Source organism: Sus scrofa, chromosome 2 (assembly GCF_054392235.1).
Source record: "Sus scrofa isolate SSC_HxYL_T2T_F1_AM1 chromosome 2, Sscrofa_HxYL_maternal_Yorkshire_Landrace_v2.0, whole genome shotgun sequence".
Classification (NCBI taxonomy): domain Eukaryota; kingdom Metazoa; phylum Chordata; class Mammalia; order Artiodactyla; family Suidae; genus Sus; species Sus scrofa.
This window is the reverse complement of record NC_139384.1, coordinates 85,985,967-86,012,352: the sequence shown is the minus strand read 5'-3', so window position 1 is coordinate 86,012,352 and position 26,386 is coordinate 85,985,967. Positions and strand designations below refer to the sequence as shown.

The 26,386-nt window shown below is 51.5% G+C and overlaps 1 protein-coding gene and 1 long non-coding RNA gene across 24 annotated transcripts; one reads left to right on the top strand and one right to left on the bottom strand.

The window, feature by feature from the left end:
• Positions 1-853: 853 nt before the first annotated feature.
• On the bottom strand, positions 854-13,317 carry LOC110259369 (uncharacterized). Of its 4 annotated transcripts, XR_014837811.1 has the most exons (6): positions 13,213-13,310; positions 12,743-12,925; positions 10,812-11,112; positions 8,144-9,332; positions 7,202-7,522; positions 854-1,332 (listed from the first exon to the last, which is right to left on the bottom strand). It is a non-coding gene; the product is annotated as an uncharacterized LOC110259369 (long non-coding RNA). The 4 variants fall into 4 exon arrangements; XR_002341701.2 differs by lacking the exons at positions 7,202-7,522; positions 8,144-9,332 and adding an exon at positions 9,406-9,460 and having other exon boundaries at positions 13,213-13,317; XR_014837812.1 differs by lacking the exons at positions 854-1,332; positions 7,202-7,522; positions 8,144-9,332; positions 12,743-12,925; positions 13,213-13,310 and adding exons at positions 3,306-3,390; positions 9,406-9,460 and having other exon boundaries at positions 11,058-11,113.
• A 91-nt stretch (positions 13,318-13,408) lies between these two features.
• TLE6 (TLE family member 6, subcortical maternal complex member) lies at positions 13,409-25,833 on the top strand. 20 transcript variants are annotated; one of them, XM_085013320.1, is made up of 17 exons: positions 13,409-13,447; positions 14,215-14,299; positions 15,047-15,120; positions 16,104-16,149; positions 17,673-17,714; positions 21,765-21,827; positions 21,912-22,176; positions 22,294-22,316; positions 22,630-22,690; positions 22,776-22,879; positions 22,969-23,006; positions 23,359-23,611; positions 23,701-23,951; positions 24,231-24,372; positions 25,054-25,204; positions 25,426-25,502; positions 25,650-25,833. In XM_085013320.1, the coding sequence occupies exons 2-17, from the start codon at positions 14,252-14,254 to the stop codon at positions 25,752-25,754; spliced, it is 1,743 nt and encodes a 580-aa protein (XP_084869446.1). In that variant the 5' UTR covers positions 13,409-13,447; positions 14,215-14,251; the 3' UTR covers positions 25,755-25,833. The 20 variants fall into 20 exon arrangements, 18 of the variants coding, with proteins under 18 accessions (XP_084869446.1, XP_084869440.1, XP_084869438.1 ...); XM_085013314.1 differs by having other exon boundaries at positions 22,438-22,690; XM_085013312.1 differs by having other exon boundaries at positions 14,215-14,320; positions 22,438-22,690.
• The last annotated feature ends 553 nt before the right edge of the window (positions 25,834-26,386 follow it).

Here is a 26,386-nt window from a genome sequence, read left to right as displayed (position 1 = left end):
ATTCACAGGCAGTTGTAAGACATAATTCAGATAGATCCCTTCTACGTTTTGCCCAGTTTCCCCAGTGGTAACATTTTGCAAAACTCTAGTAGGATGTCACAACCACGATCTTGACGTTAATAATTTTTTTTTTATTCAGGTGTGTGTATTAAGTTCTATACAATTTTATCACCTGGGTGGGTTCATGTATCCACAGTCAAGATACAGAATATAGGAAATGATACGGCTGTGGCTGAGGGTCGCACTTGTGGCATATGGAAGTTCCCTGTATAATCACACCCATCTCCCTCCAAATTTTCTCATCACCATAACCCACCAGGAAGTGGGTTTTTTTTTTTTTTCAAATTTTGTTTTTCTTTTTTCAGCCATACCCATGGAATATGGAAGTTCCCAGCCTGGGGGTCGAATCAAAGCTACAGCTGCCAACCTACACCACAGCTACTGCAAAGTTGGATCTGGGCAGCATCTGTGGCCTACATAGCAGCTTGCGGCAATCAAGACTCTTAACCCACTGAGCGAGGCCAGGGACCAAACCCGCATCCTCCAGGACACTAGGTCTGGTTCTTAACCTGCTGAGCCAAAATGGGGACTCTAGAATTTTTTTTTTTTACTTTTTAGGGCCGCACTTGTGGCATATGGAAGTTCCCAGGCTAGGGGTTGAATCAGAGCTACAGCTGCCGGCCTACACCACAGCCTCAGCAACATAGGATCTGAGCCATTTCTGCCACCTACACTACAGCTCAGGGCAACACCGGATCCCCAATCCACCGAGCGAAGCCGAGGATTGAACCTGCATCCTCATGCATACTAGTTGGATTTGTGTCCCCTGCACCATGACAGGAATTCCCAGAAGTTTTTTTTTTTGTTTTGTTTTTTTTTTTTAGGACAGTCATACTCCTAGGAGCCCCCTAAATCCCACGGCCCCACCTACTGAACTACAAATGCCTGGCTGGGCTCAGAAATCTACATATTCACAAAGATGATCTCGGGGCTGGGACAGTATCCGGACAAGAAGGGCCTGAAGCATCTATTGGGACAGAAAGCCAGGCAGTGTTCACAGAATGATGGGAGGTTGTCACAAGAGCACTGAAGCCAGTTTGAAGGGGCCCCACCACCAAATCTGGGGCAATGGGACCATTAAAACAATGAAGGGGATTAGCCGAGGGCCCTGAGGGCAAATCTGGGGGTGGTGCTTCACGTGGCAAATGATGATTTTGCAATTGTCCCAGCAAAGAATGTTTCAGGCAAGCATCAGCCATTGGAATCGCTTCTGAGATGTTTTCCAATGCCCATCCTTGTGTGCAAGGTGATATTGCTGCCCAGTGCTGCCAACTGTGGTGAAAACAGAAAAGACACAGTAAGGGAGCTAGAGAGTGCCTCAGGCAGGGATAGGGTGCTATTTTATGGAGGGTGGGGTCAGGGAAGACCTCTCTGAGGAGGTAATTTTTGATCTGAGACCTGAGGTAGTTGAGGGAATGAGTCTCAATGTGGGATTCCACGGATGGGAAACGTTCAGAACAGGTACATCCACAGAGACAGAGAGTGGGTTCCTGGTTGTCAGGGGCTGGGGAGGGAGGGGTGGGTGACTGCTCATGGGGACAAGGCTTTTCTTGGTTTGATGAAATGTTCTAGAATTAGCTAGTGGTGGATATTCCCTTTGTGGCACAGCAGGTTAAAGATCTGGCATTGCTGAAACTTCGGCATGGGTTCGATTCCAGGCCCAGGAACTTCCGCAAGCGGTGGATGAGGCAAAAAAAAAAACAAAAAAAAACAAAAAACAAAAAAACAATTAGCTAGTGGTGACTGTTACACAACTTTTGAAATATATTACAAATCACTGACTTGTTCACTTTAAATAGGTCAATCACACATTATGGGAACTCTTAGCTCAATAAAGCCGTTGCTTAGGAGTTCCCATCGTGACTCAGTGGAAACCGATCTGACTAGCATCCATGAGGACTCAGGTTTGATCCCTGGCCTCCCTCAGTGGGTTAAGGATCTGGTGTTGCTGTGAGCTGTGGTGTAGGTCGTAGATATGGCTCCAATCTGGCATTGCTGTGGCTGTGGTGTAGGCCAGCGGCTACAGCTCTGATTTAATCCCTAGCCTGAGAACCTCCATGTGCTGTGGGCACGGCCCTAAAAAAGACAAAAAATAAGAGAGGGTTAAAAACCATCAAGATTGATAACAGGATGCCATCTTAAGCAGAGCTATCTAGACTTCCCATTGTGGTGCAGTGGGTTAAGAATCTGACTGTATTGGCTGAGGTTCCTGCTGAGGTGCAGGTTCAACCCACAATGGGTTGCAGCTGCAGCTCAGATCCATGCTGAGGGTGTGCCATAAAATAATTAAGCCAGGGAGAAGCACAAGGAAAGGCTCTAAGCTATTCAATTTTAAACTAGTCATTTCTAAAAGGTATTGTGGGCCACACATGCAATTTAAAATTTTCTAGACTCCACACTTTCTAAAAGGGAAAAATATTAATTTTAAAAGTACAGACATATAGGTGTGAAATGCATGAATCTACTTTTCCCTGTTTTTTTGTTTTGTTTTATTTTGTTTTGTTTGGTGGGAGGCATGCCCATGGCATGCAGAATTTCCCAGGCCAGGGATTGAACCTGCCCCACGTTGTAATCAGAGCCACAGAAGGGATGACGCAGGATCCTTAACCCACTGAGGCACAAGAGTACTCCTTTTTTCTTTTTCTTTTTTTTTTTTTTGTCTTTTTAAGGGTGCACCCATGGCATATGGAGGTTCCCAGGTTAGGGGTCTAATCAGAGCTGTAGCTGCTGGCCTACGCCAGAGCCACTGCAATGCCAGATCCAAGCCAAGTCTGCAAACTACACCACAGCTTACAACACCACCAGATCCTTAACCCACTGAGCAAGGCCTGGGATCCAACTCACAACCTCATGGTTCCTAGTCAGATTCGTTTCCACTGTGCCATGACGGGAACTCCTTTTTTCTTTTATGTGTATGCGGGTTTTTGTTTTGTTTTGTTTTTTTTCCTGTAGTAAATGCTGAAGCACTATGCAATCCACAGTTAGTTGAAGCTGTGGACATGATGTTGCTGAAACTTGGCCTCTGTCCACTGGTGCTGAACAGAAATGCAGAGACAGAGTTTTTGGTAAAGGAGAAAAGAACAGTTTTACTGATTTGCCAGGCAAAGGAGGCCACAGCAGTCTAGGCCTTAAAGACTGTGCCTTCCATTGGGAAGAACTGCAGGCAGTTTTACAGTAAAAAGGAGAAAAACAGGGTTCTGGATAAGAATCAGTGTTGAGAGCAATAATGCATTCTTCTTTCTTTGGGGGAATCTTTAGTCATCAAAGTTGGTGTCATGAGATCTCAGCATGATCCTGATGGTCTTCTTGGTTATCAAATCTCGATTTTTCCTAAAATAAAAATACTTGTGAAGAGGACAGAGGTGAGGGCAATCTAGGAGAGTCCCTTAGAAAAACCACATGTTTATAATCTTTGACCCACAGGCAACTGTGCTCAGGGTGCCTAATCTGTAGCTCACGGGTGATTCTGTTTAGGGTGCAATTAAGCAGAGAGAGAAGCACAAGGAAGCGCTCTAAGCTATGCAATTTTAAACTAGTCATTTCTAAAAGAAGCTTAAGGAATATAACTTCTTGTAGGTGGGTGAGGTGACTGTATCAGTGGAAAAGTAGATACTGAGCATTACAAGATGCTCGAATTTTCAAACGTACAGAAGGTCGGCACCCCTCATCCTCATGTTGTTCAAGGCTCAGCTGTATTTTGTATTTATCACCATTTGTCCAAAATAGTCTCCAATTCGAAGTTCCCATCGTGGCTCAGTGGTTCACGAGCCTAATATCCATGAGGACATAGGTTCAATCCCTGGCCTTGCTCAGTGGTTTGGGGATCCGGCATTGCTGTGAGCTGTGGTGTAGGTCGCAGACGTGGCTCAGATCCCATGTTGCTGTAGCTGTGGCACAGGCCAGCAGCTACAACTCTGATTGGACTCCTAGCCTGGGAACCTCCATATGCCGCGGGTGTGGCCCTAAAAAGACAAAAAAGAAAAAATATATATATTCTCCAATTAAAAGGGAACGCTTTTGCACTGTTGATAGGAATGTAAATTGGTGCAGCCACTGTGGAAAACAGTCTGGGGGGTCCTCAAAAAATTAAAAATAGTTACCAAATGATCCAGCAATTCTACTTCTTGGGATTTTTCCAAAGAAAATAAAAACACCAATTCAAGAAGATATATGCACCCCTATGTTTGTAGTATAACCAAGCTAGTGCCCTGTGGGGCTCTTAGGCACACAAGCCTTTCTGTGTCCTCCATTGCTTGTTGTCAGGGACTAAGCCTCAGCCTCCATGACCTTCCCTGAGCTCCAAAGGGCAGTTGCTAATCAGGGAATGGAGGCGACGCTGAGTCCAGGGATGAGCCGTGCAGCCTTGGGGCAGAGTCCTGGTTCCTCCTCAAGGAACGTACAAAACAATATTTTTGAGCCCTTCTGTAGATCGAAAACCCCCAACAAATGGAAGAACTGCATGATGAAGCATTCTTCCGTCTGGGAAGGAGGACCACCAGAACCAGTCCTGAGGCCACTAAACACCAGCTTTGAGAAACAATGCAAGCTTGCCTCTACCCTGATCCTTATCCATGGCCCTGATCCTTATGCCACCCCCCAAACTATAAAACCTCCTCCTAACCCCTTCCACGGGGGGCACAGTCTTTAAGGCATTAGCCTGCGGTGGCCCCCTTTGCCTGGCAAAGCAATAAAGCTATCTTTTTCTCCTTTACCCGAAACTCTGTCTCTACATTTCCTTTCAGCACTGGCACAGAGAGGCTGAATTTTGGCAACAGTAGCAACACTATTTACTATAGCCAAGGTATGGAAGCAACCTATAGAGCAATCTATAGAGCAGTGGACAAAGATGTGATATAGGGAGTTCCTGTTGTGGCTCAATGGAAATGAATCCGACTAGGAACCATGAGGTTTGGAGTTCGATCCCTGGCCTCGCTCAGTGAGTTAAGGATCTGGTGTTGCCATGAGCTGTGGTGTAGGTTGCAGATGAGGCTCACAAATCTGGAGTGGCTGTGGCTGTGGTGTAGGCCAGAAGCTATAGCTCTGATTGGACCCCAAGCCTGGGAACCTCTGTATGCCTTGGGTGTGGCCCTCGGAAGCAGAAAAAAAAAAAAAAAAAGATGTGGTATAGGAGTTTCCTGGTGGCTTAGTGTGTTAAGGATCTGGTGTTGTCACTGCTGTGGCACGGATTCAATCCCTGGCCATGGGTGCGGCCAACCAAAGCAAAACAAATAACTAAAAATAAAAATATCCATGAGCATTTTATGTCTTTAGTAGAAAGTCTTCAAAATCCTGTGTGCTAGGGAGTTCCCATTGTGGCTCGGTGGTAACGAATCTGACTAGTGTCCATGAGGACTCAGGTTCAATCCCTGGCCTCACTCAGTGGGTTAAGGAATGGATGTTGCCATGAGCTGTGGTATAGGTCACAGATGCCACTTGGATCTGGCGTGGCTGTGGCTGTGGCTGGCAGCTACATCTCCAATTTGACCCCTAGCCTGGGAACTTCCATAGCCTTCGAGTATGGCACTAAAAAGACCAGAAAAAAAAAAAAAATCCTGTGTGCTACATACTCAATTCAGACACTTAATTGTCACTACACATCCTTGGTCTGTATTTAGATGTCATAAAATTTACCATTTAAAGATTAGATTTTCGTTCCCAAATTGTTCCAATGAGAAACCAGCTCTGCAGGTTTTAGCCCCCTAGATCTTGCCAGGTAACTGGGATGGTTAATTAACCTAATCGAGTGTCATCTTTTAAATTGACATTTAAATTAATTTAATATACATAAATTTAGACATCCATTTCTTCAGTCTCGGCAGCCATGTTTCCATAGCTGCTCAGACAGCAGAGCTCAAAAGAGAGCAGTGCTTAGAGCCACAGGAACAGAAATGGAAGTAACTCAGCTTTGTGATTAGGAGGAGGAGGGATGTGGAGACAAGGGTTAGTGAGATAGAGCTAAAGCCTCCATCATCACATGGAATCATCATGTCCACCACTGCAAATCCATGGAAAGCACCAGAGCTCAACCTGCGATGGCCAGCTGCATCGCCCCCCCCACCCGCACCCCACCCTCTGCTGGTAATGCCCATTCTCAAGCCCCACCTTAGACAACCTCACCAGAAACTCTGGGCTTAGGAGTTCCTGTTGTGGCTCGGCAGTAAGGAACCTGACTAGTAGCCGTGAGGACTAGTATCCACGAGGACCTGGGTTTCATCCCCGGCCCCACTCAGTGGGTTAAGGATTCAGCATTGCCATGGCTGTGGTGCAGGCTGGCAGCTGCAGCTCTGATTTGACCCCCTAGCCTGGGAACTTCCATATGCCCCAGGTGAGGCCCTAAAAAGCAAAATAAATAAATAATAGTAATTTTAAAAAAGAAACTCTGGGATTGGAACCCAGAGATCTGTGTTTTAACAATTACTTCCCCAGAGATTCTGATTCATATACAAGTTTAAGAACCATTGGTGCAAATATTTGAAAGTAAATACCCTAAGAAAAGTAAAAAGCAGCAAATTCCAAGGAACCCACTGAGGCCCCAGCAGATCATGGTCACTTGTCATTTGAGATCTTTGGGTTCTCTTTGTTTCCTTTTGTTTCGTGTTTAGTATTATTTTGTATTGAAATAGAGTTGATTTGCAGTTTTATATGAGCTTCAGGTGTATAACATTGTAATTCACTATTTTTACAGATTACTCTCCATTAAAAGTTATCACAAAAGAATGATTTCCTGTTTAGGAACAACGTGTCAGTGTATGTCTTTGGTGAAACATCATCATCATCATTATTATTATTTTGCTTTTTTTAGGGCCATGCCCATGGCATATGGAAGTTCCCAGGCTAGGGGTCGAATCGGAGCTACAGCTGCTGGCCTACGCCACAGCCACAGCCACAGCGGATCTGAGCCGAATCTGCGACCCACATCAGAGCTCACAGCAATGCCATATCCTTAACCCACTGATCAAGGACAGGGATTGATCCTGCATCCTCATGGCTACCAGTTGGATTCATTTCCACTCGCCACCAGTGGGAACTCCTAGTGGAACATTATTGAAAGTATCCATAGACGCTAGATAATAGAAAGGCAGATAAACAGATGAACTGAAGGGTCTGGATTCCATCCACCCAACCACCCAGACCCACTTGCCTCTGTGATTCCGGCATCCCATCTCAAAGGATGGGCAGAAATGAGACTCCAAATCAGGACTGGAGCTTGACAGCCTGGTGGCTGATGAGGGCAAGGTGGCACCTGCCCACCAGGAGACCCCCTTCTGAGGAGGAGGAAGTTCCTGCCACTGCTCATGCCCTAATGTAAATGTTTCCCTCTGGGAAGATGTGGAGCAACTGGGCCCTCATGGCACCGTTGGTGGGAATGGATTGTGGGGCAGCCAATTTGGAATCAGCCTAGCAGCTTCTGAAAAAGGTTAGCAGACACCTGATCCCACCGTAGCTACCTCATAGGCATCCCCTGGAAAGGAATGAAAGCAAGTTCCAATGCACAGATCTAAGCAGGGTTGTTCATAACAAAACAAATGTCTATCAGCAGGGGAAAGGATGAAAAAAATGTGGTCCATCCCAGAGTTCCCTTGTGGCTAAGTGGGTTAAGGACCTGGCGTTGTCACTTCTTTTTATTTTATTTATTTATTTATTTGCTTTTTAGGGCAGCACCTGCAGCATATGGAGCATCCCAGGCTAGGGGTCCAATTGGAGCTACAGCTGCTGGCCACAGCCACTTCAGATCCAAGCCTACACCACAGCTCACAGCAACCCACTAACCTGCTACCTCATGGTTCCTAGTTGGATTCGTTTCCATGATGAGAACTCCCTGGCATTGTCACTTTGGCGGCTCAGGTAACTGCTGTGGTGCAGGTTTGCTCTCTGGTCTAGGAACTTCCATGTGCTGTCAATGCAGCCAAAAAAAAAAAAAAAAAGTGGTCCATCTATGCAATGGAATATTATTGGCCATAAAGAGGAAACAAGTACTGACACATGCAAAAATATAGACAGACTTCAAAAAATAAGCTCAGTGAAAAATATCAAACACAAAATATCACATATGTTATAAAGATATATCTAGAGAAGAACATACCTGGTCAACTCATGTTATGTAAATTATACTTCAATAAAGCTGCAATTAAAAAGTTGCTCCGGCAGAGGGTGACAGAGACCACACATTCAACTCAGAACCTTGGCGTTCTCTTGTGGTACAGCAGGTTGAGACTGACCTCACTACACTGGTTCCAATCACTGAGGCACGGGTTCCATCTCTGGCCCAGGAAATTCTATATGCATGGGTATGAGGTCTAATTTGCTGACTATCTTCTCCTCTTCCCTCCTCATAGAGGGAGTGAGCTGGACCCCCAAGAAGGTATTCTGCAGCGTCTCAGTCCCCTGGGGGTCCCACTGGGATAAAGCCACCACCTTCATGTAGAGGAATCATTGGATGAACAATTGGCCCATTGGAAGTTTGCTGGGAAGCTGTCAGCAGCCTAAAATGCCTGATTTAACCACCATGGTCCTGCTGAGCCCTACATGTTCGCCAAGTGGCTGGGTGGGTGGAAGAGTTGCTGTTCAGACGTCAACTGGGTCACATCCCTTCACCAAGTCCCAGGGGAAGGAGGGTTCTTGGTGGGGTCAAAGTATGGATTGGGATGAACTGACACTTTGGGATGGATGTAACCAGCGGACAGGGCTTCGCCCTCAAAAGACAACCTCAGTACCACCAGCCTGCCCAGCCCAGTAGGGAAGAGTCAGAGCATGTGGGGTGTTTTGGGGGGCCACCTTGGACCCCACCTGAGACCCAGCCATGGGAGGAAAATAAGCACCAAAAATGCACTTGGATGAACACAAGTGTCATCCCCCCAGTCATCCTTTCAGCCACGCACAGACGGGATGGACAAGGGAGAATTAAATACAATTGAAAAATCATGGGGTAGTGATTAGGATTAGGGGAGCAAGAAAGAGATAGGGATGGGGCCTCCTTGAAAAGAGATTTTAAATTGAGTTCTGGATGGCAGAAGATGTTCACTGTAAAGAAGAGAACAAGAGGAGTTCCTGTTGTGGCTCAGCAGTAACAAACCCAACTAGTATTCATGAGGACGTGGATTTAATCCTTGCCCTCACTCAGTGGTTTAAGGATCCAACATTGCCATGAGCTATGGTGTAGGTTGCAGACATGGCTCGGATCTGGTCTTGCTGTGGCTGTGGTGCAGGCTGGCAGCTACAGCTCCAATTTGACCCCTAGCCTGGGAATGTCCATATGCTGCATGGGTGTAGCCCTAAAAAGACAAAAAAAGGGGGGGAGGGGACATGAGAAAGGCTGAAATGTGGATAAATGCGCACCATACTCACCAGTGATCCACACCGAATCAGGGAAGCCACCCCCAGATTCCTGACCACCAGAGCCCTGTGAGGTGATTGATACACATTTACTATTTCAAGGTACTAAGCTTGGGGGCACTTTGCAAAACAGCAGTAGCTAACTAATACATCCAGATTTCTTTAGGAGCTCCAGGTCCCAGAGATCCCAAATTCACTTCGGGATGGTTACACTTTCCTCCAAGTTTGGTGGTCCAACCCAACCACCATGTAGACAGTTCAAACAAAGGGGTTTCATTAAGATCTGGGCATTAAGGTGTAAGGGTTATCCGTGTACTTCTGGGATTCAAATCCCAGTTTAGCCACTGAGTAACAACAGCAGGTCGTGGGGCAAGTCAGTCAACCTCTCTGAGCCTGTTTCCTCCCATGCACAACAGGGATGTCAGGAATCACTGAGGGTTGAGGGGGTTGCTCTAGTTACTTAATTTCTCTTTTATCTTCCCTCCTGGAAGGTAGAGTTGTGTCCCCTAAAATGATACATTTAAGTCCTTACCCCTGGTAGCTGGGACTAGGACCTTGCTCAGAAACAGGGTCTTAGCAGATATAATTAAATAAGATGAGGTCATACTGGAGTAGGGTGGCTCCAAATCCAGTGACTAGTGTCCTTATAAGAAGAGGGATGTTTGGGCATTCCCGTTGTGGCTCAGTAGGTTAAGAATCTGACGAGCATCCATGAGGATGCAGGTTCCATTCCTGGCCTCACTCAGTGGGTTAAGGATCCAGCGTTGCACAAGCTGCGAGGTAGGTGGCAGATGTGGTTTGGATCTGATGTGGCTGTGGCTGTGGTGTAGGCCTGCAGCTGTAGCTGATTTGACGCCTAGCCAGAGAAACTCCATATGCCACAGGAGTGGCTGTAGAAACAAAACAAAACAAAAAAGGGAGTTCCTGTCGTGGCTCAGTGGTTAACAAACCCAACTAATATTCATGACAGCGTGGGTTTGATCCCTGGCACCGCTCAGTGAGTTAAGGATCTGGCGTTGTTGTGAGCTGTGGCGTAGGCTGGCAGCTATAGCTACGATTCAATCCCTGGCCTGGGAACCTCCATATGCCACAAGTATGGCCCTGAAAAGACAAAAGACAAAAAAAGAAAAGGGACCTTTGGACACACACAGATGGCCATGTGAGGACAGAGGCAGAGACTGGGGTGACACATCTGCAAACCAAGGCCACCCGCACCACCAAAAACTGGAAGAGCAGGAAGGATGCTCTCCTGAAGAACTTCAGAGGGAGCAGAGCCTTGCTGGCCAAAGCCTTGACTTTGGACTTTGGACTTCCCGCCTCCAGAATGGGAAAGAATACATTTCTGTTGTTTTAAGCTCCCCAGGTTTGTGGTTGTTACAGCAGGCGCCCAGAAGGGAATGCAGGAAAGGAATGCGAACCTCTTTCCACCAGGTGGCAGAAAGCAAACCTCAATCAATGCCGGGTAATTCAATCAATTCACTTTTCCTGGGGCCAGGCTAAGTTCATGTGGTGGCTGGGAGCAGGGCCAGCTGGGGGCCTAGGGTCCTTGGGCAACTCCCAGCCCGGCCAGCATCTCTGGAGGGTCTCTGGCTTGCAGTTTCTTGGTCATTCATCTGTTGCCTGGAAACACACACCCTCTACCTCCAGCCTTTCGGCAGCTTCACCTGCACTGTTGTCACTTGGCTATTGTCTGTGGCCCACGTGGCCCACTGGGAGGTTCTGGGGATGAAAGAGAGAACGTGTATGAGGGGGTGGCATTGAAACCTGTCACTACCTCCCAGCTGTCACCTCTCTGTGGTCACTCCACAGCCCCCTCCCCACCCTGGGCTCTTGAGCCCCCTTCCTGGTCCACACCCAACCCAAGTGATCCTGGGGCCTCTGAGCAGCAGGGTCTGAGGTCTCCGGGGTGGGCCCAGGGGAATGAAAGAGCTTTGGAAATGCAAAGACTTTTTCTCTCCAACTTTCATCCAAACCTTGGATTCCAAGTAAACCACAACAACTCGAGAACCAAGAAAGAAATCTTAGCTTCCTCCTTCCCAAGGAGCTGTGTCATCTGCCCCCTTTCTGAGTGCTCAAGGAGGCTGTGTCCCTGCTGGCCAGGCTGGAGCAAGCAGGGGACAGTGAAAGGAAGAAGCAGAAGGAGCCACATCAGCCAAAATGGCAAATGTGACCCCAACCCCATGCTCAGGGACATCCCACAAGTGGAGACAGAGTAGCTACTCTAAAATGCTTCTGATTTCCAGAGGGACCTAGGATTTTTTTCTTTTTTAAGACCCTCAGGGAGATCCCGCGGTGGCATAGGAGGTTAAGGATTCTCAGCTGAGACTGGGATTTGATCCCTGGCTGGGAACTTCTATATGCCTTGGGTCTGGCCAAAAAAGAACCTCAGATCTGGTTCTGCTCTCACTGGCAATGGGAAGGTAATGGGAAGGTTCTAGATCTGCAGTGGGGATGGTTATCCCTAGCCACATGTGGCTACTGAGCAATTGACATTCTTTGGGCCAGTGTGCCCGAGGAACTGACTTTTAAGTTTTATTTCATTTTAATTCATTTTAATTTAAATAACCACAGGTATCCAGCAGATACCCTAGGAGACAAGACAGCCTCGGATAAACTGGTGTGTCCAGCTGACCAACGACAACCATGGAGAGGAGGGGAGCACACAGGGAGAGGCAATTAGCAGCAGACTGGACCATAAATATAATACACTTCAATTGAGGGCCAGTGGAGGGATCAAGGGCGAAAACCTTTAGTTGCCGCCAATCCGTGGCAGCCCTCACTTTCTTCTCCATAGATAAGCCACAAAACCCAATTTGTGTGTTTACATCATAACCCCTAGGGGCTGCACATCCCAAGATCTGAACCCTCAGTGGCCTATTTCCCTTACACACTCCTCACCCCCCACAAAGCACAAGATGGGGTTGTGGGGGAGATTTCTCCGGTTTGTGTGGATCCCAAGCCAGCATCCTTCCCACCCCCTCCAGGTGCAGGCAGGTATAAGAATCCCCATCAGCATTCTGTGAATTTTGAACACAACAGGGTTTAGGGCCATGGAGATTACAAGATTAGCTCCAATATAAAACAGATTTGGAGAAAAATAAGAAAGGGAGAATGGAGGCCTCCCTAAGGTGGTGACCTCTGACCCAGAGCTGAAGGTGAGGGATCCAGTCAGTGGCAGTCAGGGGAGAGACCCTCTCTGGCCCAGGGGAGAAGAGCCAGTGTAAAGGCTCTGGGGTGGGCACAAACTTGGCGTCTCACCCCAAACTCTGGACTAACGGCTTCACATCTCAGAATCCCTCCACACACCCCACCCCTAAGTCTGACATCACCCCAGGCCTAGAGTACCCACCACTCTTTCTCTCTTGGCCTTGAACCTGAGAGAGCTGAACTAGGCCAATAGTCCCAAGGCCTTTGCAGCTCCAGCTTTTGGTTCTCAGATTCTCAGAGCCTCTGTCCCTGGGCTTGAAGAGCAGCAGGGAAAATTCGCTGATAAAATGCACAGCCCTGGGTTTGGCTCCTGGGAAGCCTGGAACTAAAAAAGTTCAGTTTTTTAATATTGAGGAAAAGGGTCTTAGTGCGTATCTAAGGACTAGAGCGAGACTGCCCTACCTAAGATCCCCCCACTTCCACTCTCAGCGCCCCACCCCACCCCCGCCTCCCAGCCACGAGTCACTCCTGGGTAAGACGAAAAAATTATAAGGCTTCTCACCAAACAAGGCAACTACAAGCCTCCCAGGCCCTCCCCAAGTTCTACCCTCTCAGACCCCCAAACCCCTTGTCCTTCTAAATATCTTTACTCCAGCCTGAACCCCAAACTACCTTGACTCTGCAAGCAACCCTTTCCTGCAGCGGGACCGCGAGGGTTAAGCTGCGGCGCCGGGCGCGCTGATTGACAGTCCGGCCGGCGGCTGGGGAGAGCCGACCAATCAGCGACGGCGACCGAGACCCACGTGGGAAAGCAGCCTAGCCATTGGCCAGCGCCGCCAGCAGCCGCCCGCGGAGCCTGAGCCCACGTGCAGCTGCTCCCTGCTCATTGACCAGCTTCCCGGTTCAGGTGGCTGCGGGCCGGGGCGGGGCTGGGGCGGGCAGGGGCGGGGCCGGGGCGGGCCGGGGTGGGGCCCGATGGGTCAATTGGCCCCGGGGGATGGGAGGAGGCGCTTCCAGTCTGCCTGAACTTGGCCGACCCTCGCGGCATCTTCCTGGCACCTCACGGGCCACGATCTTGAGGGAGGCGAGTAGACCCGCCGGTCTCCTGGAGGACCTCAGGGTCCCTGGGCTGGGGAGGAGGCTGGAGGGATGCTGAGGGGTAGAAGCGAAGTGAAGAAGGGTTAGGCTTGCTGCTACAGGAGTGATTGGAGTAGAGCGAAGTCTCTTTCCTCCTGAGAAATTTCTCCTAATGCACCTGGCCAACTCTTACTCATCCGTCAAAACCCCTTTCCAAATTATGTTCTCCCGTACTTTAAGAAGTTGTCTCAAAACTAAGATTGAGCTTTGGCATCCTTCTCTGGGTTTCCTCCCACCCTGACTGCTCCTGGCGGGGTGTGTAGGTGTTCAGAACCATACCCCCCCCACCACCTCATAAGGTGAGGTCCTAGGGTCCCCATCACTAATTAACACAGCTGGAAGCAACAGCGGGGTAGATGAGTGAATGTAGGATGTAGGGAATGCTGTGGAATACCGCAGGCAGGGAGGGGACTGGGGACTCAGGACTGGGTCCTGGCAGGGGTGGGTGGGAGGCCGAGGGTGGGGTAGAGCTGCTTCTGTCCCTGCCACTGCCCAGCCTTCTGTGTTCATGATCTTCTGTCTTGTTACTTTTATTAGAGTCCCTGGCTAAAGTCTTTGTGACTTCTGCCTGAAGATGACCTCTCGGGGCCATCGCAGCCCCCACGAGCACCTTCAAAAGATGGTGAGGCCTCCAGGAACTTTGGTGAGGAGGGCCTGGCTTGGCATTAGCCCCTGGGGGAGAGGGGGTAAGAGGTTGGGGGCTGGGCTCAAATCTAGTTCTCCTGCTCCTGAGAGAGGAAGAGATGTAGGCCTGTCTTGCCAGGCCTTAAGCTGGGGACACCAACCCATCATGGTTTAAGATATTTATTTATTTAGTCCTTTTAGGGCTGAACCCATGACATATGGAGGTCCCCAGGCTATGGGTCCAATCGGAGCTGCAGCTGCTGGCCTACATTGCAGCCATAGCCACAAAAACACAGGATCCAAGCTGAGTCCGCCACCTACACCTCAGCTCATGGCAATGCCAGATCCTTAACCCACTGAGCAAGGCCAGAGATCGAACCCAAATCCTCACGGATACTAGTCAGATTCCTTTCCTCTGCACCACAATGAGAAATCCTCAGTTAATATTTTATGAACCAAAAAAAAAAAAAAAAAAAAAACCTCCCCCCATTCCTTCCTAAAAGACTATTTCTAAGCTTAGGCCGGGGGCAGGCAAACTTCTCTAAAGGGCCAGAGAGTAAATATTTTCAACTTTAGGCCAAGAAGCAAAATGGAAGATGCCTGTGGGTACTTAAGTAATAAGAGAGCAAGCCAGTTATCTTCAGGTCTCAGGAAGTCCCACCCCTCCCTCCTGGGAACTGATGACCTGATTGCTGGGATACTGGGAGCCTGTGGGTCTTGTTTATCCCTCTTTCAATCTCTCCAGGCTCATCCTGAGGCCAGCCTTCCAGCCCTGAACTACCAGGAGGTTCTGGATCAACTCAAGCAGCAGTTCCCCAGGTGAGGGCCATTCTCGGCAGCTGGAGCCTGGCTGTGGCCCCAAGTCCCACTGAGGAAAAAAATCCCACTTGGTGTCTCATTGGCCTAAAAGTCAGAACAATTAAAAGGAAGGGAGTGGGGGGAGGAAGCATATTGGAGGCCGAAGCAAAAAGGAAGGAAAACCGGTAAAAACCAACCTGGCTTGCATTTAAATGTTTGATTTATTTTGTCATTTAGTGTGAATTTGCTTGCATTCAATTGTATATTTGAAGGAGTTCCCATTGTGGCTCAGCGGTAATGAGCCCGACTGTTATCCATGCGAATGCAGGTTGGATCCCTGGCTTCGCTCAGTGAGTTAAAGATCCTGCATTGCATGAACTGTGGCTCGGATCTGGTGTCGCTGTGGCTGTGGTGTAGGCCAGCAGCTGCAGCTCGGATTCAACCCCTAATCTGGGAAATTCCATGTGCTGTAATGCAGGTGCAGCCCTAAAAAGGAAGGGAAAAAAACAAACAAAATGCATTAAGGAGTTCCCCTGATGGCTCAGCAGTTGAGGATCCAATGTTGTAACCAATGCGGCACTGGTTCGATCCCTGGCCTGGGAACTTCCACATGCCACATGTAGCCAAAAAAAAGAACATGAAAACCAGATTCATCTTGACACTGCCTTCAACGTGGCACCAAAAAAAAAAAAAAAAAAAAAAGGGGGGGGGGGAGTTCCTGCTGTGGCGCATCAGGATGGCCAGCATCTTGGGAGCACAGGGACGCAGGTCTGAGCCCCAGCTCAGCACAGTGGTTTAAGGATCCAGCCTTGTCGCAGCTGCAGCTTAGATTTGATCCCTGGCCTGGGGGAACTCCATATGCCCTGGGACAGCCGGAAAAAAAAAAAAAGAAATGGCACCTAGAAGGGACTAGCTCACTTCCTGAAACAGCCCTGCTAGGGGGCTGGGGACAGGGCTCATGCTGGGGAAGGGTTTTGAGGAATCTGGTCTGTCTTTCTTGGCAGGTTCCCCACTCACTTGACATCACAGATGAACAGCGCTTACTACCTGGTGAGCCCCGCCCCTCCGCCCACCCCCATCAGGCAGCTCCTCTCCTGGAAAGGGAAAGGGCTGTTCTGTTTGGCCTCAGGAGTCAGCTTTGGGGACACCTGCTCCTCTACTTTGCTTACTTTAGACAACTGAGGCAACTCACTGAGCCCAAGCTTCCTGTGAGTTTTTCTTAATAAAATATGGAAAACAAGTAATTGCATATTTAAATTAAGGAGATATTTCTTTGGCTCAGTGAGTCAGGAGTATAAGACATGACTGGAGTCCCTGTCCTTCAAAAGTGTATGTCCTAGTGTGTGCTGTCTTCTAGAACTTTCCATGAAGATAGAAATGTTCTCTATCAACAGGGTCCCATATGGCACCCACTAGCCACATGTGGCTCCTAAGCACTGGTAAGGAGCTGAATTTAACTTGATCAAAAGTTAGAGCCACACTTGACTAGTGGCTACTTCACTGGACCAGTCAGCTCTAAAGGAAGGAGAGAAACAGATAAGCAAACAGGGAAATGAGAGTCACAAAATATCAGCATCAAGAAAGCAGAAGGAGATCCCATTCGTGGCTCATTGGTTAATGATTAGTATCCATGAGGATGCGGGTTCAATCCCTGACCTCGCTCAGTGGGTTAAGGATCTGGTGTTGCCGTGAGCTGTGGTGCAGGTCATAGACGTGGCTCAGATCCCACAGATGTGGGATGTGGCCCCAAAAAGACAAAAATACGGAAAAAAAAAAAAAAACACAGAAGGTGAAGGGGTGAAAGTGAGTAAAGATTTTGAGCTAAGGTGGGAGTTCCTGTTGTGGCTCAGCAGGTTACAAACCCAACTGGTATCCAAGAGGATGTGGGTTTGATCCCTGGCCTCACTCAGTGGGCCAAGGATCCTGCATTGCCATGAGCTGTGGTGTAGGTTGCAGACTCAGCTTGGATCCCGCATTGCTGTGGCTGTGGTGTCGGCCAGCAGCTGCAGCTCTGATTGCTTCAGTCCCCAGCCTGGGAACTTCTATATGCCAAAGGTGCGGCCCTAAAAAAAGCAGAAGGAAAAAAAAAAAAAAAGATTTTGAGCTAAGGTAATCAGGAAGGGCCTCTCAAAGGAAGTGATGTTTGTGATGAGACATGGAAGATAAGGAGTTCCTGCCACCCTAGAGAGAACAGGGAAGGTTGTTTCAGGCAGAAGGCGCAGCACACGCAAAGATCCTGGGGCGAGACCAGGCCTGCATTGTTGGAGGAAGAGTGAGTGGCTGGATCAGAGTGAGCAAGAGGGAGGTGGGGAGGGCAGGGAGGGGGTAGGGGTAGGCCATGCCCCCCTTTGACCTTCACTTCATATCTGGAGTGAAAGCCAGGGGTCTCCCTGATTACAGCCCAGTCTGAGTGAGGTAGGCGGTATCCCATTTGATGAGAGTAGGGACAAGAGAGGTAGCACGACTTCCCTAGGGTCACACAGCTGAGGAGAAGCACACACAGCATTCAGTTCTGCACTCTAGCCCATTTGTATCGACCACCTCCCCGTGTGATTGCCATTGCTCCTTTGCAGTTCCAGAAGATCCGGCAGGGGCTCCAGGAACATCACAAGCAGGTGAATGAGGGACCAGGAGCTTGGGATGGGGCTGCCCCTCTTTTGCAAGGCAGGAGAAAGGGGGAGAGAGGGAGGAAGGGAGGGGACAGGGAAGGTTGCAAGGGGCCTTGGGGGCCATGGGAGGACCTGGGCTTTTACCCTGAGGGAGGTGAGAGCCTTGGAGGGCTGGGGACCAAGGGGGCTCTGAGGTGGGCCCGCCCTCCCCCGCATCTCAGGAGTGCATCCCCATTCCCAGTCAGTGCATCCCCCCACTGGTTCTTGCGTGGCTGGACGAGAACAGGGGCCTGTCAGCAGGTTGCGGGTTAGTTGCCTCTGCTAGGAAGGGGCCGTTTGTTATATGCCAGGCTTAGCCGGATGCGGTCTCCATGTGTCTGAGGTTCTCAAGGGCCTGGCTCACACTCGAGGTTGGGTGGGGGAGCAGGCCTGCACGGGGGCCCAGCTCCCAGCACAGGGCGCCTTGCCCAAGCTGAAGCACAGCTTCCACCCCTGCCTGTCCTCCCGCCACCTGGCCCCTTCTCCTGGGTACTGGCGGGACTTTCTGCCTGTGCCAGATGTGACTGGCGGAGGGCCAGGGCCGTGTCTGCGACTTAGCAGGGCCTGGGGTGGGGAGCTCAGGGAACAGAGAAAGACAGATCCAGAGCCTGGGGCGAGGGCGGGGAGGGGGGGTGGCGCTGAGACTGCGGCAGAGTGGGGGGTGGGGAGCAGGAAGCAACCAGAACACGGTTATTCATTCAACAGATATTTATCCATCACCTTCTTGCCAAGTGCTGTTGTAGGCGCCAGGGAAATAGCAAAGGAGAACACAGGCAAACCGCTGCCCTTGGGGTGAGAGGAGCTTGGTAAACAGAAGTGTCAGATGGTGAAGGCTGGGGCAAGGCAGGGATGGAATCAGGAAGCCCCAAGGGGACATGGGGGACCAAGGTAAGAGTGGGTTGCCATTCAGGGTGGTCAGGGAAAGCTGGCTAAGAAGGTGACATTTGGGAAAACTCTTGAAGGAGATCAGAGAGGGAGTGTAGGTGTCTAGAATGAGGAGTAGACCAGGCAGAAGGCACAGCCTGTGCAAAGGCCCTGGGGCAGGACTGGGCCTGGTGTGTTGGAGGGACATCGAGGAGTCCCCTGTGTCTGGATCAGGGTAAATGAGGGAGACAGAGGGAGGAGGCGGCATCAGGTTGGTGACAGGTGCTATCTTGCAGAGACCCTGTGAGCCTCCAGAAGGACTTGGGCTTTTACCCCAGGGAGGTGGGGGCCCAGGAGGGCTGTGAGCAGAGGGTGGGCAGGACCTGACTCAGGTGTTTACACGTGCCCTCTGGTGGGTGCTGCAGGGAAGATGGACAGTTAAGGGCCTGGACAGGAGCTGGGGTCCAGTTAGGACCATCCAGGTGGGGGATGCTGGTGGTGAGAAGCAATCCTATTGTGGATGTGTTTTGGGGAGGAACTTGACAGCACTTGCTGAGTATGGAGATGTAAACGGATGAGGATGAGGATGCTCAGGGCGCAGGTGGGTCTTCACCGAGCATCCCCTACCCCCACAGAAGGCCCCAGGTAACCATCCTGATCCCTAGCCATCTTGTGGTTCCACACAGACCACCTCCCCCTCCCGTTTCCCTTTCCTTGTTCTTTTCCCAGCCTCCTGGCTGTGCATTTAAAATCCCCAGCAGCAGCAGCCCCCCCTGCTCTCCAGCCTGCCTGCACACAGCTCTTCCCCAGGGAGGGCCAGCACGCAGGCAGGAGGGAGCAGCACTTTTCATGCTGAGTGCATTAAAGTGCCAGTAAATTGCGCATTAACGAGCCAGGGCGAATTGGGGAAGGCTCCCCTGGGCCTCATGCTGCTGGGAGGCCCAGCTGGGGAATCCATCACTGGCTGCCCTAGGAGGTAGCAGCCTGGCGCACCGAGGGCTCTGGCTCTGGGATGTAGGACCCCCTCCCTGTCTCTCCCTCCACCATCCTGTTTGCACTAACTGGCAGAGGATGGGACCCGCCTGGGAGTGGAGGCAGATAAACATGCTGGGCCCCCGCGTCTCTTTTTGGGCAGTTGGGTTTGATGCTCTGAGCCTCAGTTTTCTCATCCGCAGAATGGAAACACAACTGACAGCCATGGCGCTTATGCTGCCTTTCCATTAGCAATTACCTCTCTCTGTGAATCGGAACATTTGCCCAGGATTTCAGAATTCACCCTGGGCCAGTCTGGGAGCTTCTTGGCATTTACCACGGAGGGGCGTGTGCATTCATGAGGCCCATAGGCGCTGCCTCCAAAGCCACAAGCCAAATCAGAAATCCATGTCATCCTCTCTGATAGCCACAGGACACACATGGTTCTTTAAATTTTAGTTGACATTCATCAAGTAGGCACTGCCTACATTTCAAGTACTCAAAAGCCCTGTGAGGCAAGCGGCAACCACCTTAGACGGGCAGGTCTAGAACATTCCTAATAACACTATTTAGTCTGTCTGGACTAAATATAGCTGCACAAACACACATTCCCACAGAGCCCCTTATCTGCCCAGAAGGGTCTCCCTAGAGTGACTCCTGGGCAATACTCGGGGGAGCTTGCTGTCTTGTGTGGTCTCTGTCCTCAGCTGGATGCTGCGCACATTCTGGAAACCACTGCTCTTGATTTTTGGTGCCTCACCGTCCAGTCCAGCAGCCCCCAGCACACATGTGGCTATTGATTTTCTTTTTCTTTTTTTTTTTTTTTGAGGGGGTGTTCTTTTTTCTTTCTTTTTTTTTTTTGCTTTTTAGGGCTGCACTCCCGGCATATGGAAATTCCCAGGCTAGGGGTGAAATCAGAGCTGCAGCTGCCGACCTAACCACAGCCATGGTAAGGAAGGATCTGAGCCTCGTCTGCAGCCTACACCACAGCTCACGGCAATGCCAGATCCTTAACCCACTGATCGAGGGCAGGGATGGAACCCGCATCCTTATGAATACTAGTTGGATTCTTAACCTGCTGAGCCTCAATGGGAACTCCCAACTTTTTTTTCCTGATAAAGTTAACTGTTGACTTTTTTAAAAATTGGTTTTAATTTGTTTGGCCATGGCATGCAGCAGCTTCATGTGGGATCTCAGTTCCCAGACCAGGGACTGACCCAGGTTTGAGGGGTGAAAGTGCCAGACCCTAACCAGTTGCCCACAAGGGAACTCCCTGACTTTAAAAATAAGTGACCCTCCTACCCCTATCTGCTTTGTCACCTGCTCTGCTCCCCAAGAGGTAACCACTTGTTTCTTAGGATTTTTGCAACATTTAAGCAAATTCAAATGTCATCCCCACACATGTGTACACAAAGCTTTGTTCTCTCTCTCTCCTTTTATTTTGGCCTCACCCACAGGGTGTGAAAGTACAGGGATCAACAAAGCCACGCCACAATAGCAACCAGAACCACTGCAGTGATGGTGCTAGGTCCCTAACTCACCAGGGAACTTTTACACACCTTTGCTTCTTGAAGCTATTTTAGTTTTCTTTTGTCGTTTGAGGGCTGCACCCCTGGCATATGGAGGTTCCCAGGCTAGGAGTCTAATCAGAACTGTTGCTGCCAGCCTACACCACAGCCACAGCAACACCAGATCTGAGATGCATCTTTGGCCTACACCACAGCTCATAGCAACACCGGATCCTTAACCCACTGAGGCCCAGGGTGGAACCCACAACCTCTTGGTTCCTAGTTGGATTCATTTCTGCTGCACCATGACGGGAACTCCTCTTGAAGCTATCTTAAACAAGGGGTGGCATTCAGGCTTTAGTTTTCAAACTTCCCAAGAAGAGCAGTTGGCTGTGAGCTCAGATCTGGTGATACTTTTTGCCGTATTGTAATGTTGACTGGTGATTAGGGCTCGATTTTTGTCATCTGCGGCCAAAGCCAGCTTCTGGGTACCAAGGGCTTGATCCATGCTAGGTGTGGGACAGAGGGCTCTGCATGACCATGAACCCACCCAGAAACATTCAAGGCAGGTGGTGCAGCTGTTTTGCACATGGGAGACTGGCCTGTAGGGAGGCAGTGGCGCCCAGGGCTGTCTGATAAGGAAGCTTTAGCTGGGATGACATCCTCTCTCCAGGCAGAGAACTTCTTACAGATGATGGAGACTTGTAGTCAATCCTTGGGCTTCCAGCTGGGGAAGGTAGGTTCCTGGGTCCCCAAGGAGGGAGGGCATGGGCTGGGGCTAAGGCACCTCCTGGACCCCTCATGACCCCATGCCCTATAGCACCAGGGGAACCAGGACTCCCAGCACCCAGGGTCTGAGACCCTGCAGCCCTCCGGTCTCCAGAGGCCAAACTTCGAAGACATGGCCACAAGGTCATCCGACTGGCCCCAGCAGGCCCCTGGAGAAGACAAGGACACAGTCCACCAGCTAGACACGTGGCCATCCTGGGACCCTGAGCCCAGGTTTTGGCAGGATGTTCTGATGGAACTACTCTGGCGGATGTTTGCCTTGACTCACGATCAGGGGGAGCACCCGAGATGCATGAGTGAGTCTCCCTGATGGTGAGGGGAAGCAGGGCGTGGGGCGCGAGGAGGGACAGCATCCGTTGACCTTGGTCGCCTTGGTCTCCCCCTCTGTCCTCTCCTTCCACCCATCATCATAGTGACCGAACAGGCAACAGACCTGGTAAGTAGCTGGAATCCTGGGTACCTGGAGGGGGGGCTTCTGGGCTGGGTGTCATCCTGGCTGAGCCCCCAGGTTGGGCATTTGGGTGCCCATGGGGTTGGCCTACTCCCTCCACACTTAGCCCTTGAGTGCCCTCGGAGGACCTGAGCCTGTCTGCAGTTCCACATGCAAGGAGGGATGGCACTTGAGGCCGCTGGAGCATCCTGTCCACACCACCTGGGCCCTCCAAGCCAGCTCTGGTTCTCAGAGCACCCCCGCCCCCACCGCCGGCAGGTCCTTTGTTCTGAACCACCTCCCCAATTCCCACGGGCAGGAAAGCCAGGACCCAGGACCACGACACTTGAAAGTGGAAGTGCTTCCCAAGGCCTCTTTGGGTAATCCCCCTGGGAGGAGGGCAGCCCACTTTGGGGATGGGGGAGGGGCCATGCCCACCATCGATCCACTCTTGTCTCTGCCCAGTTTTCAGCTCTGCCAGGCCCTCCTCCAGCTCCTCTGAGGACACCCAAAAAGGGAGCTCAGGACTGGGCACTATAGCAGGAGGGGTGTTCTCCCACAAGGCCCAGGTGAGACCCGGCACCCCACAGGAAGGCTGGGGTGGGCTGGGGTGGGACGAGGATGTGGCTCAGCTGTGATCTCCTCCATCCGCCTGCAGGAGCTTGCCGGGAAAGCCCATCAGTTTCTGAAGCCTATGTAAGTAGGTCCCAAAACCTTGGGGTCTGAGGCAGGAGGAGCCCAGATGGGAGTGAGAAGGCTTCCTGGAGGAAGGGGCATAATGGTTAGGACCTCGAAGGATGGATAGGAATTTGCTAGGATAGGTCAAAGCATTTCAGGCAGAAGGGAGCAGTGTTTGGTTACGGGAGAGAGAGAATTCCAGGAGGGCTGTGGTAGGACCTTGCGGGATGTATAGTGTGCCAGGGAAATGAAGCCTGAGAGGACCCCAAGTTGGAAAAAGGACACAGCCTCTCTGGGGTTTGATAGATGTCCCCCTCTGGCCAGAGAGGCTCACGGGCTGACTAGCGATCCTGAGGCCTCCCCTCCCAAGATGCTGGGACCCCGAGGACTTTGAAGACACATGGAATAGGCCTGACATCTTGCCCTGGCAATCCAAGAAGCTGGCCATCCCACACCGAGTGGAGAAGATGCGGAGGCTAGATCATGGGGAGCCTGTGCTGGCCACGGCCATCAGCAGCTTCACGCGGCACGCCTTCACCTGCGGCAGGGGTGGCGTCAAGGTGTGGAGCCTGGTCGGCCAGGTGGCAGAGGCCACGTTTCCAGAGAGCTACCTGCGTGTCCAGGTGAGAGGGGCTGGCTCTAGGCTGGGCCAGAGCTTGTGGGAGAGCCACCTGCAAGGGAGGAAGCTCAGCTCAGGCTCTGACCACCCCAGACCCAGGGGGCCTACCTGCGCACCTGCTTGCTGATGTCGAATAGCACCACCCTGCTGACGGGCGGCCACAACCTGGCCGGCGTGAGCCTGTGGGACCTGACAGCACCCTCCCTGCACGTGAGAGCAGAGCTGCCCTGTACGGGCCTCACCTGCCAGGCCCTGGCCGCCAGCCCCGAGGACAGCCTGGCCTTTGCCAGCTTCACCAACGGCACCGTCAGGATCTGGGACCTTCGGAACCAAAGCGTGGTCAGGTGTGGCCTGGAGATGGGCGGGATCAGCCCTAGAGCCCCTTCCCACCTTGGCCCCTAAGCAGGGACCTAGCAGTCTCATGGCCAAAGTCCCTTTCCTTGAGGAACTTGCATTTGAGCCTAAGACCCAGGTTCAAAACTTGGCCAGGCTGTTTCCTCCCAAGCCCAGTCATGGTACTTCTTGTCTACCTCAGTTTCCCCATCTGTCACCCAGGTGTGATTGGGTGGGTGGTATCTCCGAGTCTCAGCTCTGACCCCCCTCCTGATGCCTCTCCTGGCCAGGGACCTGCCAGGATACCTGAACGGAGCCAGGAGCATTGCTGTCAAAGACCAGACCATCTGGACTGGGGGTCTGGATGCTTACCTGCGGTGCTGGGACCTGAGGACTGCTGGGGAGCCCCAGGAATACCAGTTCGAGTCCCAGGTGTGAAGCCGGAGTAGGGCCGGCTCAGCTGGGATGGACCTTGGACTGAAGGAGGTGGACGCGGGGGGAGGGGCAGGGAGGTAGTGATCCCCAAGTCTCAGTGATGCTGTGAAGAGAGGGGTCATTAGCTTTGCCCTCTCCAGCTTCCCAGGTCACTTTGGATGCCTCTGTGCTCTGTAACAGATCAGGTGTTGCTATTCCCATTGAGTCTGAGTCGATAAAGTAGAGATGACCATACCCATTTTTCAGATGAGCCAACCAAGGCCAGAGATGTAAAGTTTGTTTGTTGGGGCCTCACAGCCAGAAAGCAGGCAAGCAGTTGGCCCCCAGGGTGGGTCCCTGTGCACCTGTGGTTTCTATTTTTTTCTTTTTGCCTTTTCTAGGGCTGCTCCTGGGGCATATGGAGGTTCCCAGGCTAGGGGTCTAATCAGAGCTGTAGCCATGGGCCTACGCCACAGCAACACCGGATCTGAGCCACGACTGCGACCTACACCACAGCTCACGGCAATGCTGGATCCTTAACCCCATGAGCAAGGCCAGGGATAGAACCCACAACCTCATGGTTCCTAGTTGGATTCATTAACCACTGAGGCACGACGGGAACTCCATTTTTTTTTTTTTCCTCCTGTGGTTTCTTGAGTCCACTGAGACTTGACTTTTTCCCTGCTACCTGCTCCCCAGATAATGAGCCTATCCCCCAGCCCCCAGGAGGAGTGGGTGCTGGTGGGCACAGCCAATGGCCAGCAGTGGCTGCAGCCCACCCTTGGGGGCCAGAAGCACATGGCGGGGTGTAAGGATGGCACCATCCTTGGTCTCAAGTTCTCCCCACTTGGTGAGTGGCCAGCAGTGGGGGGACATCCCCAGCCTCACACAGACTGACTCCACCCAGCTCTTTCTGGCCCTTCCTCAGCAGGAACCACCCTCAGGGACGCTCTCCACAGAGCTGTGGGGGAGGTGGGGGACTCCCCACTTCCCAGATACCCAGGGGTCTGGCCCTTAGCTGCTGACCTGCCCACTTTCCCCTGTGACGGGGCTCCCCTTTGCCTCCTCCAGGCCAGTGGTGGGTGACTGTGGGCACAGACAACCTGGTCAGCATCTACAGCAGGTGCACAGGGACCACAGTGGTCCAGGTACTGGGGTGGGGCAAGCGGGTGGGACACTCAGGGGCTGAGCCCAGAGCTCCAAACACAGAGGCTCTGAAGGGACCATGTTTGAACTGATGGGCCTTCAAGGGTAGGGGTTGGTGAGCCCCCTCACTCTGCTCCCCGACTCTCCAGGTTCCCGAGTCATCCTCCGTCATGTGCTGTGATGTATCCGCCAGCAACCGCCTGATCATCACGGGGTCCAGGGACCACGCCTCAGTGTACCAGATCATGTACTGAGGCCTTGCCAGGGTGGGTGGGGTGGGCACAACTGGGCCTGTGATCTTTGTCACGTGTAATAAAGCAGCTGGAAAAAGAATTGATTTGGTGCTGCGTCCTGGCCCCAGCCATTGCATGGAGATTTGGAAGGACTCTGTCCAGCTTGCGTCTCTGGGCCTTTTGAGTCCACATTTCCTGAGACTGATCAGAGCCCTTGACCCCCACTGTCGTGGGGGCTGGATGTGGAACCCTTCTTCCTACTCTGTGAGCTCATCTCGTCTCACGCAGAGATGTTCCCAGGCCCTGCCTATAAACCCAGGGATGGGGTCCTCAGTCATTCAAGATACCTGCGTTGTTAGACCAGTGCTTCTCACCCCAGGGGACACCGGGCCATGCCTGGGGTCAAGTGTGATTGTCACAACCTGGGGGGGGGGGCTCTTGGCATGGGGTGGGTGGGGGCTTGCGGTGCTCCTCGGCATCCCACAGTGCCTGGGGTGGCCCTGCAACCAAGAATTACACAGAACCAGTGTCAGCCATGCCAAGGGGGAGAGTTACAGCAGTGGCTCTCACCGGCCAGCACTCTTCCATCCTCTCAGTAGGGCTCCGAAAGCACAATTTGCCCACCCCCGTCCTTCCAGGATGAACAGCATCCT